The sequence below is a fragment of the Podarcis bocagei genome (genome assembly GCF_964188305.1).
Source record: "Podarcis bocagei genome assembly, chromosome: 14".
Taxonomy (NCBI): Eukaryota; Metazoa; Chordata; class Lepidosauria; order Squamata; family Lacertidae; genus Podarcis; species Podarcis bocagei.
The window spans coordinates 36,151,987-36,171,160 of record NC_138139.1 but is presented as its reverse complement, the minus strand read 5'-3'; the positions used below and the strand labels follow the sequence as shown (position 1 = coordinate 36,171,160).

Sequence of the window (19,174 nt, the reverse complement as noted above, 5' to 3'; positions counted from 1 at the left end):
TTTGGATCCAAGATGGCGACCGATCTGAAAGCGGCCTATCTCGGCAATGATTCCCCACCTACATAATGCAGGCGATACTTCCTTGGTCAGATTCAGCGGAAGGCGCTCTAGCCCTCCCACTCTATCTCTCACAAGATGGCGGCCCTCCTTTGGCTGACGCTTTGCGGGTCGGCGACGTTAACGCTGCTGCTGCTTCTCCTGTTACTATGGCAACGGCAGCGGCCTGCTGGTTCCGAGGACCGCGTGGCGGTGGTGGTGCTGGGCGACCTGGGCCGCAGCCCCCGCATGCAGTACCACGCCCTGTCGCTGGCCCGCCGCGGTCGCCGCGTCGATTTTATCGGGTACCCGGGTGAGTCCGAGGTGCTGGGGCTTTTTCGAACCTGGAAGCCATGCCTCCTACTGCCTTGCTGCAACCCCTCGTTCCAAAAGATGTCCGAGGGCTTTTGCGCTTTCCTTTGGTTCGATGAAAGGCACTCTGCATATGCTCAGAGGCACTCTTGCACTGCATGGTTATTTTTAACAGAATACCGCTAAGGTATGCAGCCGGGGATCTTGCTTCCTTGCAAACCCTCATTGCAGAGATGTGAGGGAGTTTGAGCGTTGTGAAAGGTACTCTGCATATGCTCAGATGCACTCTTGCACAGCAGTGTTGTTGTTGTTATTTACAGAATGCTATTAATGTAGCTAGCCATGCATATTATTATTATTATTATTATTATTATTATTATTATGCTAACCCATGTTCCAGGTATGTGAGAGAGTTTAAGTGCTTGGGGAAGAAGGGGCACTCTTCATATGCTCAGATGCAACCATTTAGAGCTGGTCATCTGAAGGCCTACAGGTTCCCCAATCCTTCAACAGTGGGTGTCCTTTTAAACTGCCATAGGTATACACTGAGTTACCCTAATATGTGTATTGGTTTTTGCCCCAAGAACACCCACATTGCTGGCTTATATACTGAATTCATATTTGCTGTTCCCACTTAATTTGCTTTCACATTCTGTTCTGTTTATGTATGTGCTGGATGGATTTTCTTAATTGTTTACTTTTCTCTCAGGCACAAAGCCACATAGCGAGATAATACGTAATGGAAACATACAGATTGTTCATATCTCTGAGCTCAAAATTTGGCAAGGTATGGTGAACATTGCAGTATTTGGAGGCTTTGTTTTTTTTTTTAAAGGATGCACCAGTTTTTAAATCAAGGCTCCTTTGACAGAAAAAACTGCTTTTTTTGCTATTTTATATTTTAAACATATTGTGTAACTTGTGTTTAATGTTTGTTATTGGTATTTATAATGAACTTATTGTAAACAGCTTTATGTGTTTTATTATGTGTGTTGCAACTCTGATGACTGTTTATTTCCTCTTGTAGTTGGGCCAAAGATGTTCCAGTATATCGCAAAAGTCATTTTACAGAGCATCCAACTATTGTATACAATGCTGAGGATAGCTAAACCAAACTATGTACTTCTCCAGGTACATATGCGCCATGAGAACTATATACAGTATTTGTGTCTCTTAGGTCTGTTTAAAACATACCACTTTTATTTTATTTTTTAAAAAGATATTTATTAAGATTTTCAAAATATTACAAAAGAAAAAAAGAAAAAAGAAAAATACAAAATAAAAATAGTTAAAAACAATTCAGTCTTTCAATCACTTATCTTTCATTTGCTTATTTCCCGGACCTCCTCACGCCTCCCTTTTCTGTATTCCAGTTCAGTTTGTTAGTTCAGCAAATCCCTCCCCTCTTTGTTCATCCTAGTCTTCAATCTTAAAATATTGTAACATTAGATTTTTACCTATTAATAGTCCATTTTCTCATATTCCCTTATAGCATTACAGTTTTTGTGTAGCTAAAACATACCACTTTTAAAGCAGTGGCAGTTGGAAAATGTTTTATTTAAAGTGTGTTTTATTTGAATGCTATATTTGGAATATCGATACACGTATGCTTTGTCTGCAGTAGTCCAAGGTTTGTTTTTAGAGCAGATTCTTATGTTTTTGCCTTAACTTTTTAATTTGGGTAGCTGCCTGTTATTATATAATCACAAGCAAACATCATTCTTAGCAACCATCCTAAAGAATCTTGGGAACTGTAATTTGTTAAAGGGACTGGTAATTCAATCTCTGTGGGTGTTAAACTACAGTTCTCAAGATTCTTAGGGGGAAGCCATGTGCTTAAAATGTGTGGTGTTGATATGACCTATGGCACTGAGATAAAGGCTTTGGGGAGAATGAGACTTAATGAGGAAATATTTAAAGGGTAGGGGAAGAGAGATGTGGCATGCTGGGTATGAGTTAAAGGCCCAGTCAGAAGAAGAAAGCAAGAGCTCTTATTCTCTGGTATTGCACTGTCTCTTGCTCTCTGAAACAGGCTCTCTTTCTCTTCATTTTTATGGCCAGAATCCTCCAGGTCTGCCCAGCATAGCTGTTACCTGGGTGGCTTGTCTTCTAAGAAGCAGTAAGCTCATCATCGATTGGCACAACTACGGTTATACCATAATGAGCCTCACACATGGAACAAGGCACCCTATTGTCCGGATTGCTAAGTGGTTTGTACAACAGCTGTTTATAGTTTATTAGACACCATTGGCCAAGTCATCAGTGAACCATGGGGATTATTCATTTTTTTATATGTGTGTGTGCGTGTGCACACGCGCGTGTATTTATGTAGGTTTATCTGTATAACCACCCTGGGAGGCAGTTTAGGCTGAGATTTGGTGATTGGCACAAGGTGACTTCATGACAGTGGGCATTTGAACCATGGCAGAGTGAGATATTCCTTGTCCGATAGTAGCCACTGCACCACACTCCCTCGTAATGCTCCTTTGTGAGTATTTCAGAAGCGCTAGAAACTTGATGAAATATTTGTACATCCATTAGCAACTGGCCTCATACAGTGCATTGCTGAATGTGACTACAGTACGATCACATCTTACATGCGGTTAACTGGCAGCCATATACGTGGTTGAAGGCAGACTGGTTGAAAATGCACAAGTTAAATCCAAGCAAGGCAGAGAGCTTAAAAGCTCTTTTTGTGCCAGATCCACTTGGGTTACCTGGCATGAAAAGAGCTTTGTAAGCTCTCTACCTTGCTTGCTGGGCAAGGCTAGCTCAGCATGCGAACTCTGGGAGTATTGGAGATTCGCTCTCTCCCCTGCTAGCCACAGGGGTGGCTCCAAGAGTTTGGATATACACTGTTTTTATGTATACGTAGAACCCTTTGAACCAAACCCCTGCTTAAGATGCAGTTGTCCTGTACTGTATTTAGGTAAACTTCTGAAAGGTTTGCTATATTTGAACATGTTATCATATTGATTTTGATTTTATTAGTCACATACTAGAATAGTCGCTGGCTTACATAGCATGTGGATAAAATTGTTGGTGTGTTATCTCTTGTGATAACAAATGTGGGCCACGCTCCAGGTAAAGCTTGTCAAGCCTATGGCTGCCATCTTATATGCAGTGGGCTGCATCTGGACTAAGTTAATTGAACATGGGTTCCATTGAAATCAATGTGAAAACTTCAGGCCACAGCAAGACTTAAATCTCAATTATTTCAGTGGGAATTTCATGCAGTTAATATAGTCTGGATCCAGCTCTCTCAGTGGAGTTTACTTCTGAGTAGTTAGTTATACATAGGGTAATAGCATAAAAGTTGCTGAAAATGGTTATCCCTGTTTTGAGATGTAGTTGGGCCATGACGTTATGTGTTGGACAACTTTTTAGGTTTGAAGTTATTCTCAGGATTTATTTTTTTAGTGTGTGAGACCACTGAATTCCCAGGTTATGAGGAATTGTGTATAGGAAATATGTGAACATATATTGCATTTTTGTGGTTTAAATGGATTTGAGAAATGAAGGAGAGCATATGATTTTGCTTTATTTTTTATTTTTTAAAAAAGGCATTGCAACCGGGGAAGAAACTTATATTCCCATGAAAGCATCTGAGATGGGTTAGTGGAACCAGTATTTAGTAACTGATGGACATTCAATTTATTTCAGGTATGAAGAATTCTTTGGGCGTCTGTCTGACTATAACATTTGTGTGACTAACTCAATGAAAGAGGATCTTCTGGTGAACTGTAACATCAGGTAAATGAGTGGCTCACAATCGGCTGTACCAAATGAGTTGTGTGTGTTGCAAGGACCTTTACTAGACCATATAGAAATATCCAGCAGAGCCAGTGGAATATTAACAATATTGTTAATATTAACAATTAACTAAAATGTAAATTATATATAATATTAATATATTGTTAATATTGGTATTTTTTGTCTTTGCAAGTTGCTTTCAACCCTATTGTATTGGAAAACAGCATATGAAAGTATGCATATCATAAGAACAAATGGGAGAGCAGGGTCACTTCCTCCAGCACTTGGAATGATAGGTTTACTGAGGGGCCTACAGAGGTTTAGCCCAAAGTGCTTTGCCTCAACCCCTGGGATCTTGCACCACAAAATCACAGTGTGCAGATTGGTCCTAGCTGCATTAGCCTACTCAGATGTGATGCCCAGTGTGTGAATATCAAGCATGGATGAAGCCTCAAGTGCTCTCACCACATGTACCCTTTCTCTTCTCTAACATAACATCTGTCCATAGTTTTCCTGCCTTAATTTTGTGTAAAAATATTTCCAGTGCACTTCTATAGTACCTTTTTACATTCACTGATTTTTTTATATACATATTAATATTTTATTAAGATAATTTCAGTTGGAAGAACTAAAGTGAAGAGAAAAACAAAGAAAGAAAGCAAAACATAAAGAATACAATAAGAAAAAAAGATAAAATATGCTAAATATAGTGTAGTTACATTTCCATACATTATTATATAGATATATAAGTAATATTATTGTCCTTTTGGCTAAGATCAAGTATAGTATCTGATTTATATCTTTATTGTTTTGACTCCTGGGCCCCTTTGCGTTGCAGAGCGACAACCCTCTATGACAAGCCAGCTTCTTTCTTCAAGGAAACGCCATTGATCGATCAGCATAAGCTGTTCATGAAACTAGCCAAAGAATATGCTCCATTTAAAGGCCAACTTGTGTAAGTTAAAATGTGCTGTCGTATACACTCCTACCTAGTTTGGAACTGGTGTGCTTAAGAACACAGGAGGAGCCTTCTGGATCAGGCCAGTGGCTCATCTAGTCCAGCATCCTGTTCTCAGAGTGGCCAACTAGATGCTTGTGGGCAAACCTCAAACAGAACCTGAGCACTAGATCCCACTGCCTTCCTGTGGTTTCCAGCAACTGGTATACAAAAGCATTACTGACACCAAACTATAGAGGCAGAGCATAGCCATTGTGGCTGGTAGCCATGGATGGCCTTTTCCTCCATTAATAGGCCAAACTCCTCTTTTAAAGCCTTCTAAGTTGGCCATCAATGGGACGTGGGTGGTGCTATGGTCTAAACCACAGAGCCTAGGGCTGGCTGATCAGAAGGTCAGTGGTTCAAATCCCTGCGACGGGGTGAGCTCCCTTTGTTCAGTCCCAGCTCCTGCCCACCTAGCAGTTTGAAAGCACGTCCAAGTGCAAGTAGAGAAATAGGTACCGTTCCGGCGGGAAGGTAAATGGCATTTCCGTGCACTGCTCTTGTTCACCAGAAGCGGCTTAGTCATGCTGGCCACATGACCCAGAAGCTGTCTGTGGACAAACGCCGGCTCCCTCGGCCTATAGAGCGAGATGAGCGCTTCAGCCCCAGAGTCGTCCGCGACTGGACCTAACGGTCAGGGGTACCTTTACCTTTAAGTTGGCCCTTGCTGCCTGCCGTGGGAATGAGTTCCATAATTTAACTATGCTCTGCATGAGTAAGTAACAATGCTTTTTTGTTCATTTGGTACCAAGGCAGCTTGTTTTAATACTAATGGGTTGAGCTTAGTAGGGAACTTTTAGAAGGGATAAATATTGACAACATCTCTGCCTAAATAGGGAGCTGACCTTTATGGCTTCCATTAATCTGATTTTGGGAACTATAATGTTTGGTTTGGCACGTGTGCTTTTGCTGATCACACATCTTCCTTGAAGGTTAGTCTTCAGAATCCTGTTTCTCCTCAGAGCAGAGTCCAGCCTCCCAGGTGATGTTGAGAAAACTGCCTTTACACAATTAGACACCAGGAGCGGAAACGTGATGCACTGCATGGGCCGGCCAGCTCTCCTCATCAGCAGCACCAGCTGGACAGGTCTTGGCTCTATACCATTGTCTATGTATCTTTCCATACAGTATGCTTGAGATGCTCGCACATGAAGCTGTAAAATAGCGAAGCAGAACCTCAGGTCCAGGGCCAAATGCAACCCTCCAGGTCTCTTCAGTGGCGTAGCGTGGCTTGTCAGCACCCGGGGCAAGGCAAGTAATTTGCGCCCCCTAACCCGTGGATTTGCGCCCCCTAACCCTAACCCCCGGCCCCCCCTGCACCCCCCACGCTACACCACTGTTTCCTGGCAGTTTTATTCTCTTGGCAAACCGCTTTTGTAGCTGTCAAGCGGTTTATAAATTTTAGGATTTTTTTTTTTTAAAGGGCATTTTCAGAAAAAGCTGCTCGTGGCTCTCAGCTGTTCCCTCTCAGCTGCTCGCTCCTAGTTTGTGGGAGGGTGGATTTAAGGCGTGACGGGGGGGGTGCGTGCGAAGAAGGGCAACCTCTCCCCACTCCGCCGCTTTGCTCCACCCTGGCTGGCAGGCTGGCTACACGCGACGCGCTCGGAGAGGGCCTCCGGATCGTCCCCCGGGCTGGGCAAGGGCTCGTTCTCACGCAGCGGCTGTTGCGCAGCCTCGCCGCCGCCGCCGCCCTTGCTCCTTCGCGTGCGGGGAAAGGCCGCCGGCAGCCCTGGGAGCGCCTCCCTCCGCGCCTTCACACGCAGCTGTGCCAGCCCAGCAGGCGGCTCCCATCCTCCCCGAGCCCCGGCCGGGCTAGCGGGGGTTGTGAGCCACCTGCAGGGAGCCGGGGGTCCTAGCAGGCTCCCTCGGAAGGTGGAGCGGGGCCCTCCTTCGCTGGAGGTTGGATGGCCAGCTGCGAGGAATTCTTAGCAGGCTCGCTCCACCTCCTCCTCCTCCCGACTTTGCAAGGAATTAGCAGGCTCGCTCCACCTCCTCCTCCTCCCGACTTTGCTGCTGCTGCTGCTCGGCTTTTTTCCTCTACCGACGGCACACTGTGCCTTGGAGAGGTTCCCGCTTCCTTGAGGGGGGCCGGCCAAACGCGCCCCCAAAAATGTTGCGCCCGGTGCGGCTGGCACCCCTGGCACCCCCCACGCTACGCCACTGGGTCTCTTTGCCTGGCCCTTGGTTCTCTCTGTAGGCCACACCCCCTCCTAAGCCACACCTCTCACCAGCCCTGCTTCATAAGCTTGGGTGTTTTGGCCTGGCTGGAATGTGCCCTTGAACCTCTGATAATGCTTCTTGCTTGTCTGGATGGAGAGGGGTTTGTGAGTAGAAACTAGCCTATCGTAGACAGTTAAAATTCACATTTGCAGTTCCCATCGCTTTTGCCTCTGGCTCTGCCTACCACTGCAGTGTTTCCTCCAGAAGGGAATGCTGCCTTTGGGCTGGAAAGGTGCCCCACTCCCGTTGTAAGACTTTGCAGTAACTGTGTACCAAGAGAAGTGGCAAATACTTGAGCAGAGAATACTTCAAGATTGCTTGGAATTCTTTTTTTAAAAATTAGTGGAAGTACAGGTGACCAATTATCAAATTGGCAACATAATCATGGTTGCTAACAGAAGCTGATTGCCTCCCACTTCCAAGGAGAGGATAATTTTCATGTCCCTCTTTCCTTGGATTTCTGATCATGTATGGCTGTGTTGAAAAATATAATCTCATCATGTGGGCAAGAACTGTGAACATAAATCTCCACATGAAGAGTGTAACATAAACATTGTCTTGATTTGTACTAGAATTTCTCCAAAAACTGTCAGGCCACTAACTTTTCAACAGCCTTTCTCTTTCTCTTCATTCCACAATTGATGTTGCTTGGTTTTCACTGTCTACTTGCAAATGTTTGGAAAATATTTGTTTCATTAGCAATTATTAATTGAGTTTTAATTAATGTTTGAAGTTTATGAAGCAGTTTTGAAATTGACAGGATGAAATAAGTGACCTGGAGCACATGGCAGCCTAATATAAACTGGGTTTATTTTTTTATTTATGTCAGAGCTCCATTCTTTTCCCTAGTAAAAGTAACAGAGCTGACCCTAGGACTAGGCAGGGTAAGATGGAATATTTTGGGGGAGTACAATTTATTTAGGATTACAGTATATGGTTGGGAGACTCTTTGAGTCTTCTCTCTTAGGCACAAAAGTATATTGGGATCATCTGTGTGTATAAAGTTTGTAGACAGTCATTTTATGTATTTAAAGCATTTTTACTCTTTCAGTCAAAATGGCTCCCAGAGCTGCTTATAGATCAACAAAAAGCAAATGAATCCCTGCCCTCAGGTTTCCACTCAAGACACAAAAGCTAAAAAGGATGGGGAGGGAAGATGAAAATGAGAAATCTCAGGCAGCAGTTTCTTAAAGGTTACAAAGTTCTTATAATGGCAAAACAGTTCAGTTAGCTTCTGTTGGGAGACAGTTGTGGAAGAGCCAAAGGCTCTCAGCAGAGCCAGTGGAATAGTCAAAATGCCTTAAGGAATCCAGCAAATGCACAAGGCATTCGGAGTTGATTTCAGAGTTGGTCTCAGTGGGCTTAAGCATGTCTAATGCCAACACAGAATACATTGCTATTTGAATGAATGTGACAAATACGGAAGAGATTACTTTAGCTGCATGTCTTCTAGCTGCTGTGAGCCCCTTTGGCTGTACAAGAGAGAAGCACCGTGTTGATTGCCTCATTTGCTCTACGTTATACAGTTGCTACAGAGACAGCACTCAAAAGCCGAATTACTTTAGGTGAAACCAGAGTTATTGCTGTGAATCTTGTATATTAACTGCAAACTTTTTCTCCCTTTTCTAGAAGATGAAGATTTTTCCATCCTATTAAGAGCTTTAGAAGGTGGGTTATTAAGGGAGCATTCTGTCTTTCTTAACAAGCAAACCTAGATCCACTGCTGTCACTGGAGGCACAGGCGGCCTCAACAGTGTGGGCTGCCCATAATTTGAGTTGTTCTGGCCCTCCTGCCGAAAGTGATTCCCCACGCCTGCATTAGCGGAATTGGCAACTGGATCAGAGAGCAGGAACTGTGGTCTATCCTCTTCCTTTCTTCACTTGCTGGGAACAGTGTACTATTAGGTGGCTAAGACTGAGAAGGGTATTTTGAGCAGCGGGGGAAAGACGTTTGCATAGGCGAACACACCTCCTTGAATGCTAATAAGCAGAACTCAGCTGTGGTTACCCCCTACTGCAACCAAAGCTATTGTTGCCTTAGTCCTGTGAACCTCAATCTTCCACTTCTCCTGCCCACAGCTGCAAAAAGAAAAGGGGGGACTGGAGAGAAAAGCAGTGGCAGCTGCAGGCTCTTCTACCCTGGCAGAGCATCTTTCTCAGCAGAGGACTGGGACCAGCAGGTCCAACATGTCTATCAGAAAAAGCGAGAGCTGTGAGAGCACCAAGGAAAAGGCCCCCATCAGAGAACAGGCTTGTTCTCTGATGGGGAACAGTTCTGTTTGCATTGCCACATGTGTTCTGTGCATATCTGGGATTCAGGTGTTGGCTACAAAGTCTCCTTTTGCGTCATTCTTGACTTAAAATACTCTTTTATCAAGGCATGCTGAAAACTTGGTTATAGGGTGGCATCTAGATGCCTAAACTAAAAAATAGGTAGCAACTACAAGGGTGCCCACTCCCCCCATTCTCCTATTGGTGCAGATTCACTTTGGGATCTGTCTACAAACAATATTGGCTGTAAGACTGTAGCTCTTCCCACCTCAGTCTTCCTGCTTGCTGTAGAAATCCCAAATTTGTTAAAAATAAAAAAGTTGCCTTTTGTAGCCTGTCACTTTTCTCCAATGATGGTTTTGGGAAAGTCACAACTCTTACTGTTTGTTTTGTCGCACAGATTATGAACGCTATCTCAGCGATGGAGCAAAGCTTCCTCCTCTTGTGTGTGTGATAACAGGTAGCAGCTTTTAAATCATTTGTCTTCTTTTCATCTTACGTATTCATACTGGGAAACCCATTTTCCCCACCACCACTGAAGAAGCAAGGAAGCTTCTGTGAGCTCCAGAGCTCTCTGTGTGTTGAGTGCATTAGTGAGGACCCTGCTTTCATTTTTGTATTTGGTTTGTGCCTTAAGCCAGTATTTCCCAACCTTGGGCCTCCAGCTGTTTTTGGACTACAACTCCCATCATCCCTAGCTAGCAAGACCAGTGGTCAGGGATGATGGGAATTGTAGTTCAAAAACAGCTGGAGGCCCAAGGTTGGGAAACACTGCCTTAAGCTGCTTGCCCCAAGTTGGCATGGTGTCAGCCCCTCCCCCCCCCAGAACTATATAATTGTTACATTTACATCCTACCTTTCCTCCAAGGAACTCCAGGTGGCATGTTTCTCCTCCCTCTGTGCTTTATCTTGGCTACAGTCCTGTGCTAGACTGAGAGACTGCGACTGGCTCAAAGTCACCCACTGTGCTCCAAGGCTGAGCAGCGATTTTGACTCTGTTCTCCCAGCTCATAGCCTGACATTCTATAACCATGGCACCACGCTGGTTCTGGGCATTCAAATGAAATCTTGCCCAGAGGATGATAACTCTCACAATGCGCCCTTTTGGATCAACAGCAAACCGTTTTGTTCATTTTCTTTCATTTAAAAAGGCAAAGGGCCTCTGAAGGAGTATTACAGGAAGCTGATTGCAGAGCTGCATTTCAAGCATATCCAGATCTGTACTCCGTGGCTGGAAGCAGAGGATTACCCCCTTCTGCTCGGTAAGGAAGATCTTCGAATTTACCAGTGTGCTTCAATGTGTCATTTTGAAAATTTACAGGAGCAGACTCATGAGATCTTCGGGATATAGGATAGTGGTCTATTGCAGGACTGTGATAGCAGAACCTTCTATTGAATAATAGAATAATTGAATTCTCAAGTTGTAAGGGACGCCAAGGGTCATCTAGTCCAAGCCCTTGCACTGCAGGAATCCTGCCCACAGCCATCCCTGGGTGGGCTTGAACCACCAACCTTCTGGTTAAGAGCCAGATGCCCCAACCCACTTGAAATGGGTCCTTTGAAGCAAGAGAGGAACTTGCACCCTTTCCTCCCTTTTCTTCTCCACAAGGGTGCTGACTGGCAGGGCAGAGGGAAAACAAGATGGCGGTGATATATACAAATTGACTAAGGTAACGAACTGTCTCTTCAGCATACAATGGAAGCTACATAATGGAAGGCACCAGAATTACCTCTGCAGTGGGGGGAAGTATCTCACAGCATGGAGGCTGCCAATGAGAATGGCTTCCCCCAGGCCACCACTCCTAGAAGTTCCAAGGGTAGTGGAACTACAAAGAAGGCCCCTCTCTGCTGATCTTGGCACCTGAGATGATCTGGGGGGAAGAAGAGGTCAGTAGAGAGGGTCTTGTATTCTGGCTCAGGTTCCTAAGTGGCCTGGGCTTGGGAATGTTTGAGCGACAGTGAAACAGTTTCAAGTGAGTACTATTCAAGAGCTGGTGCATGCCTCATTTTAACTGCCCCACAAACTCCTCCTTGCCAGGCCTCATTAACACCTGATTTGTATACCTCATTTTTTTTTCAGTGGCAACAAGCCATCCATTACTTGAGCAGCTACAAAAAACAAACAAACTCATTTGCAGAATGTACTCAATGGGGGGTTGGTTTCTCTTACAGGCTCAGCTGACTTGGGCGTCTGTCTTCATATGTCCTCCAGTGGCTTGGATCTACCTATGAAGGTCGTGGACATGTTTGGCTGCTGCTTACCTGTGTGTGCAGTGCACTTCCAGTGGTAAGAGCACGCCTGTGTGTTTCAGCATCTCAAAAGAACCTGGCGTTAGACCCTTGGTCCATCTAGTGCAGTACAGTCATACCTTGGGTTGAATACGCTTCTAGTTGAGCACGTACGAGTTGTGTTCCACGGCAATCCGGAAGTAACGGAGCGCGTTACTTCCGGGTTTCGCCACATGCGCATGCACAGACGCTCAAAATGACGTCACGCGCATAAGTGGCGAAAAGCGACGTGCGTGTGCGCAGACTAGTTACATTTGCTTCTAGATGCGAACGGGGCTCTGGAACGGATCCCGTTCGTATTTAGAGGTACCACTGTAATGTTTACACTGGCAGGCAGCACCTCTCAGGGGTTTCAGGCAGGGAGTCTTTCTCAGCCCTGCCTGGGGATAATGGGATTTGAAGCTGAGACCTTCTGCATGCAAAGCAGATGCTCTACCGATGAGTTACAGCTCTTCCCCCATCTTGTGTATCCCCTGTTGGTTAACCCATCTCTCTATTCTTTGAGATTTCCATTTGTTTATTATTATTGGTGGTGGTTGTTGTTAATACAAATGGGCCCTGCAACAAAAAGTTGCAGAATGCTCTTGTTCAGGCTGCAGCCAGTCTGGAGCTCCCTGCAGATTCCTCTGGTTTTTTTATACTCCCTAGCAGCTCCCAGGTCCTTGTCAGCTCCTTTTAGTTAGAAATAATTGGGACACTATTGTTTTTATTTTAATTTGGAAATATTGCTGTGCTTTTCTGTGCTGTGTTTGGGGCTGATATGGTCCAAAATACCGGGAAGGCACCAGGCTGGTGCATTAATGTGGCATGTTAACTGTTAACCCGCTCCCACACTGAAGAAAACAACTTTGAGATTCTTTCTAGTGCTGTTTTGCTTATTTTTGCAGTATACATGAACTTGTGAAGCATGAAGTAAATGGTTTGGTGTTCCGGGACTCAAGCGAACTTGCAGAGCAACTGAAGGTAACTTAGAAAAAGAGAATTTTGACTTGCTGATGGGGCTCATTGAGCATTCATTGCTCTGGAAACATCAAGGAAGCTGGATGTTTTGGTGGCAGGAGGGAAGTTTCATCTTTGAATGCTGCTTCATAGTTTAAAAACAAAAACTTCCTGAACATAGAAAATTAGGAGAAATATATAAGCTAACATTCTCCCTGAAGCACTAGCTTTCTATGTGCAGGGAGTTGCTTTTAAATAAGTGGAAAGGGACATTCATTCTCTCTCTCTCTCTCTCTCTCGTGCATATGTTGTCCTTTTAACAGTATATAGCTTTATTTTTTTATTAAGGATTTTCCAGTATATGGAATGCTAAACATATAATCAATTTTCTTAACGGAAAAAAAATCAAGCACAACCAATTTAGTTAGGATGCATAGAGTATAGAATTGCAACCCCCCAAGCCCTTCATTATTTTCTCAGTAGGTCAGCAAGATTTCATAATGATCTGGCATGGGTTAGGTTATTGAATCTTGGAATACATAGTTCTGACTATAATTTACGTGCGTAAACAGTTCTTTGATAATCCCAGGGACTTGTCACATTATTACTGTTCATGTGCCAATTTTGAAGGTGATACTTTTCTAGTGAGACATCAGTTTGTTTGTTGAGGAAGCAATTGATTCAAAGTAGTTTTATCTGGGAAAAATACCTGCATCTTTCCATAATTGAAGGTATAGAAAGTAGAATATTTTTCCATTTTCCTGTATACTGCATTAATCTGTTTCACTCACTCTTTCTAACCTTGCAGATGCTTTTCTTGGATTATTCTTCTGTAGAAGGCAAGCTCAATTTATTCCGAAGGAATCTTTGCACAACCAAGCAGCTGCGGTGGGATGAAAGTTGGGAGCAGACAGTGCTTCCTCTTTTTAGCAGCAGTTAAGCTGATACGACTTCGAAGTTAATTTATAACTTGCACATTCTCAAAAACTGGAACACCATAAGCGTGTTTGTATATCAAAAAATCTTTTTACAAAAGAAAAAGTCATTTTATATGGTGAATAAAAAGTTTTATCTGGAGCTTCATTATAGGCTTATGCGATTTCCCCACCTTTTTTCTCTTAATTTCTATGCTGTGGACAGAGCCAATGTTGTTTTGTATCTACTTACTGCTTCACTGTTGTTTTTTTAAATGCAGTTACGAAGTAGGTTGTGGTGCCTTCGGTTATTGTTGCCTAAGTTGCAAGCTGGTAATTCCCTATTTGAAGTGGAAACATGTTACTGTGATTATTGAAAAGTACCTTTATAACATCTTCACGTTCAAAGGAGATATCATACTGCGATGTGTGTTATGTGTTTCCTACCTCACTTTATAACTGGTATTTGAACATGAAATGGAGAATTTTAACCAGAACATGCAGGGTCTGAAACCTTAAACTCCAAGGTCTATGTTGTGTTACAAGTACATTTAGCATTTTCCTCCTCCCTCTGAAAAGGGGTCATGCTGGTATTTGGATTTCATGTTTAAAACAATGCCTTGAGTGTTCAATCATATTTCATTTTGGGATCTCTTTGTTCAGGGTAGACATTTGTATTGCAAGCAAAAGGACCAAACAGGCTTGGCTGATGAAATAGTAGGACTTGGAGATCTTGGCTCAAGGTGGAAAGAAGCTTTGCCTCTGTTCAAGCTTTGCCTCGTTTAAACCTTGGCCATTTTGCTTCGTCCTAAGACTCTCATCAAGGCTTCTTTGACATCTTTATTGCGCAGGCTGTATATGATCGGGTTTATCATGGGGTTGATGATAGTATAGAAGACCGAGATGGCCTTGTCCTCTTCTGGTGTGCGCTGCCCCTTCGACCTCATATACATGAGCATGGCAGTCGTGTAGAAGATAGTCACCACTGTCAGGTGCGCTGAGCAGGTGGAGAAAGCTTTCTGCCTGCTGTCGGCAGAGGCGAGTCGCAGTATGGCAATAATGATGCGTACGTAAGAGAGTACGATCAAGAGAAAGGGGATGATCTCCGTCGCTATGCCCCCCATGTACATTGCACTCTCGCTCACAGAGGTGTCAGCGCACACCAGCTGAAGCATGGCTGGGACTTCGCAGAAATAGTGGTCAATGACATTGGAGCCGCAGAGAGGGAGCTTGAGGACGAAGAGTGGAACCACTGACCCCAGGAAGGTGCTGAGCCAAGACCCAGCAGCCATGCCGATACAAACCGATTTGTTCATTAGAACAGAGTAGCGCAACGGGTGGCAGATGGCGACGTACCGGTCGATCGCCATCACGGCAAGGAAGATGCATTCTGCCGCCCCTAGGAACAGCGTGATATACATCTGAGCCTCACACAACTCGGCTGAGATGGACTTCCTTGTCACCAAGAAGTTCATGAGCATTTTGGGGACAACGGCCGAAGTGCAAATGATATTCAAGACTGCCAGGTTGCAGAGGAAGAAGTACATGGGCATTTGAAGGTGGGGATCCAGGCTGGTCAAAGTGATTACAGCAATATTTCCAATCAGAGTTACGGTGTAGATCACAAGGAATATAATGAAGAGGAAGACTTGGGCCAGTGGGGAGAAAGGGAACCCCAAGAGAACAAATTCTGTGATGACGGTTATGTTTTTCATTTCTATACTTTTCTGTAGGAAGAACAATAGTGGTTTAGTGGTCAAAAGTGCAAGAACTCATCTTGACAGCCCCTATAAGCTATGCCCATGAAGAGAGTCTACACACACTTGCATCCCATAGCAGCAATACATAGCATAATACCCAGTTGATTAGGATTGGCACATATGCAGTCCAATGCAAAGATACCTAGTAGTCATTTCCGTCAATCTCATTTCTGACTTCTCAAAACGCATTGCGATCTTAACCCTGCTGAAATGCCATCTTCAGCTTTCAGTTAGAAATGGAAACTATTGTTGCAACTAAGTGCCTGCATTTAAACTGCTGTCAATGGGAAAAAGAAATAGAGAACCATACCACTTTATTTTCCTCATTCTCTGACTACCTCTCTGAGTTAAATCTGTTGCCCTTCAGATGTTGCTGAATTACTGTTTCCATCATCCCTGACCACTGGCCAGGCTGGCTGGGACTGATGGGAGTCGGAGTCCAACAACACCTAGGGGGCCACAAGTTGCCACAACCTGCCCTACATGCTGTGACAGACCAGCCAACCCATTTCTGTTTCTTTCAACTGGGTTTGCTCCCCCTACTGTTTGAGATCCCTTTTAACAGGAGATGGTTGAGACTGTACCTGTGGCCTTCTGTCTCAGAGCTCTGTAGCTCCCTGTTATGCCAAGATGGGATGCATCATTTAACTTCCACCGACAATAGATTACAGCAGTGTTTTTCAACCACTGTTCCACGGCACACTAGTGTGCCGCAAGATGTTGCCTGGTGTGCCGTGGGAAAAATTCGAAAGATTTAAAAAATAAATAAATTTCAAATTTTCGCCCACTAGGCGGGTGCCGGACTGTGTCCTGGGTATGGGGGGTGGGGTTTTTGACCCCACCCTCAGCCAGCAGGGGCGCCGATTTGCGCTCCTCAGGGGGACACCCTCCACTTTTCTGATGTCCGGGCTGTGATTGGTCCAGACTCCAGCCTGGACCTATCACAGTAGGACATCATCTTCCGACTTCCTTCCCGCCCGAGCACAGTGTGCGCAGCAGCGGAGAGAAGAAGACGTCACGACTCGAGTCACCAGGAGGACCGGATAAGTTGTCATTTTATTTCTCTTCAGTCTCCACTGAATGCCTTGACTGGGTTAGGGACCCTTATAGCTCAGCATCAGTTGGTGGAAAGGACATGACTTTACAGGAGCAGGAGGAACTAACTGAACTGAGACAAAATCGTGGTTTCAAGCTAAGATTTGCTGATCTACCTTTGGACAGTTTTTGGTTGGATACTGCCAAGGAGTTCCCCCTTCTGGCAAACAAAGCTATTTTGACATTGCTCCCATTTTCCACTACATATCTGTGTGAGATGAGCTTTTCAAGCATGATTGCTATAAAAACTAAATACAGAGAGAGACTGAGAGCTGTTGACAAAGAGCTACGTGTGTGTCTTTCTTCGATTCCAGCCAGAATATCAGCTTTGTGTTCAGCCAAACAGGCCCAGGTTGCGCACTGAATAAAGTATTTTATAATTTTTCATATTTCTGTTTACTTACTATTTCATAATAAAGTAATTATAAAATACTTTCTTTGTGTTTATTTGATTCCTATTCAAGAGAATTACTTTATATATAGTCAACATAGGCACAGAGTTAAATTTTTTAACATTTTCTAATGGTGGTGTGCCTCGTGATTTTTTTCATGAAACAAGTGTGCCTTTGCCCAAAAAAGGTTGAAAAACACTGGATTACAGAACTGTTTTGTCCCCCAATCGCTCACCTTTTTAATTTGTTTTAAAATAAATGTGTTTCTTATATTTTTTAAAAAAACCTCTTGTCTCTGTGCTGCTTTGGGAAACTGAAGTCGGTGTAAGGTAGCTGATTGGGATGTGGGGACCACCACGTTCACAAATCTAACTAGAGGGGCCTTGGAGGCTTTTAAACACAAGTAAATGCCTTATGGCAAGCATGAGCCTTGGCCCACTGATGTGTAGCACCTCTCCACAATTTCACACTGGGCTATTCCTCAGCCCTTTTTGGAAGCACTAGAGATTGAATTTTCATGCAGAACATGTTCTCTAACACAGAGTTGCAGCCCTCTTGAGTGCTGCTTCCACCACCGTTACTAATATATCCTGCTTAATGCCAAAATAGGATTTTAAGTGGTTCATGAAGTAGAAAAACCAAGTTACACAATTAAAATGTACAATAAGACAGCACATATCAGTTAACAACAAGGCACTCGGTTTGAGAAATAAACATAATGCCTGTGTAAACAGGCAAGTTGTCAAAAGCCGGTGGAATGCCAGTAGAGATGGGAGTCTTTTGTATTGATAGCAGGGAGTGCTTTTCCTAACACTGGAGATATTAGTGAAAAAAAGCCTGCTACTATGTTGCCACAGGCCAATAAATGTCAAGCTATGGCAATGGTACCAGCTGAAGACCTCTTTCATTTGCCTCAGTCTGTCATGATAGACTTATTAGATCCAAGGATGCAAGTTTTCTAGAAAATTTTAAATTAGAACACTTTCCCCCCCAAAATTATTTCGCATAGGGTAATTTGCACTGAAAAATCTTCCAGCTGCATCAGAAAATGTTCTTTTTTAAAAAAATAATCAATTTTATTAAAGGTTTTCAACCTAATATACCATAAATTTCCAACTAAACTAAAAAGAATAATAACAAATATATCAAACAGAAATAAAGGGGGAAAATTAAAATACATTAATAAATCTCACATGATCCTCATAAGACACCCTGCCTCCATACAGACTCCTTCCTTTTCTCTCAGCTCCCTGCATAAGAATATGTTCTGCCAACCTTGCCTACAATTGTATTTGCAATTGGCATCTATTCAGTGCTGCTAATGAACTTACAAAACACATAATTTTTAAAAGGAAGGGGGAAAAGCAATGGGGGTTTTCTTGCTGCAGTACACTGCTTTGATCAGGGCTAATTAACTCCTAACAGCCCCAATGGGGTAAAGAATGATGGGAGTTGTAGTTCAATAACACGTGCAGGGCACTATGTTGACTACCCCTGGCTTAAATAGTAGCCTTTTGTCTTTATGCTGTGTGGAGTATTGTGTTTTAATTTGCCTGATTTTTATTTAAATATTGCTGTTATGGGCAGCTAACATGCAGTTCTCCAGATGTCTTCCACCTTCAGCCTTTTAACAGGATCCACTGGAAAGAAACAACCAAAGAAAGGTGGTTCTAGGTGGAAAAACATGATTAGCTCTTTCCTCCCATCCACTACTTCAGATCCAATCCTTGCTTTATAGGGAATGGACACATGCTCCCATGTTTGGTCCTGCCAGTGTTTTAGCTTGTTGTATCCGAGGAAGCTACTTTATACCTAGTTGGATCATTGGTCTATTTGGCTCAGGATTGTCTGCCCTGAATGGCAGCAGTTCTCCTGGTTTTGAGATGGAGGCTTTCCCAGCTCTACCTTATTAGGAGCTGCACGTATGACTATTGCCACTTTTTGGAAGGATCTTAAAGGAGCTAATTTAACAGCATGGTATAAAAGGGTTTAGCAGATGGCCGTAGCAGAGAAGCTAGCATGTAAGCTAAGAATAGCTAGAGGAAATAAATGCAGCTACATGCTTGGGAGAGTCGGCGGAGGCTTGAATGCTTATGCAAAAAATTCCAACAATAGAAGGAAAGTCATAGCATCATAGAGTTGGAAGAGACTCTGAGGTTCATCTAGTCCAACCCCTGGAATGCAGGAATCTCA

At 43.7% G+C, this 19,174-nt stretch overlaps 2 protein-coding genes across 2 annotated transcripts; one reads left to right on the top strand and one right to left on the bottom strand.

Annotated features, from left to right (window-relative positions):
• Positions 1-13,897, top strand: ALG1 (ALG1 chitobiosyldiphosphodolichol beta-mannosyltransferase). The gene is made up of 13 exons (XM_081170202.1): positions 1-349; positions 1,058-1,135; positions 1,376-1,479; positions 2,410-2,558; positions 4,012-4,101; positions 4,940-5,056; positions 6,064-6,188; positions 8,951-8,989; positions 9,993-10,052; positions 10,744-10,854; positions 11,765-11,879; positions 12,769-12,844; positions 13,629-13,897. Exons 1-13 carry the CDS (start codon positions 136-138, stop codon positions 13,758-13,760), a joined length of 1,410 nt encoding a protein of 469 aa, XP_081026328.1. The 5' UTR covers positions 1-135; the 3' UTR covers positions 13,761-13,897.
• A 149-nt stretch (positions 13,898-14,046) lies between these two features.
• Positions 14,047-16,193, bottom strand: LOC308573360 (olfactory receptor 10A7-like). Its single transcript, XM_081170223.1, has one exon. It carries the CDS (start codon positions 15,447-15,449, stop codon positions 14,517-14,519), a length of 933 nt encoding a protein of 310 aa, XP_081026349.1. The 5' UTR covers positions 15,450-16,193; the 3' UTR covers positions 14,047-14,516.
• Positions 16,194-19,174: the final 2,981 nt, after the last annotated feature.

Coding starts and splice junctions, on each gene's coding strand:
- LOC308573360 (XM_081170223.1), bottom strand. CDS start 15,449: ATGAAAAACATAACCGTCATCACAGAATTTGTTCTCTTGGGGTTCCCT.
- ALG1 (XM_081170202.1), top strand. CDS start 136: ATGGCGGCCCTCCTTTGGCTGACGCTTTGCGGGTCGGCGACGTTAACG. Junction 350..1,057: donor CGATTTTATCGGGTACCCGG/GTGAGTCCGAGG, acceptor CTTTTCTCTCAG/GCACAAAGCCACATAGCGAG. Junction 10,053..10,743: donor TCTTGTGTGTGTGATAACAG/GTAGCAGCTTTT, acceptor TCATTTAAAAAG/GCAAAGGGCCTCTGAAGGAG.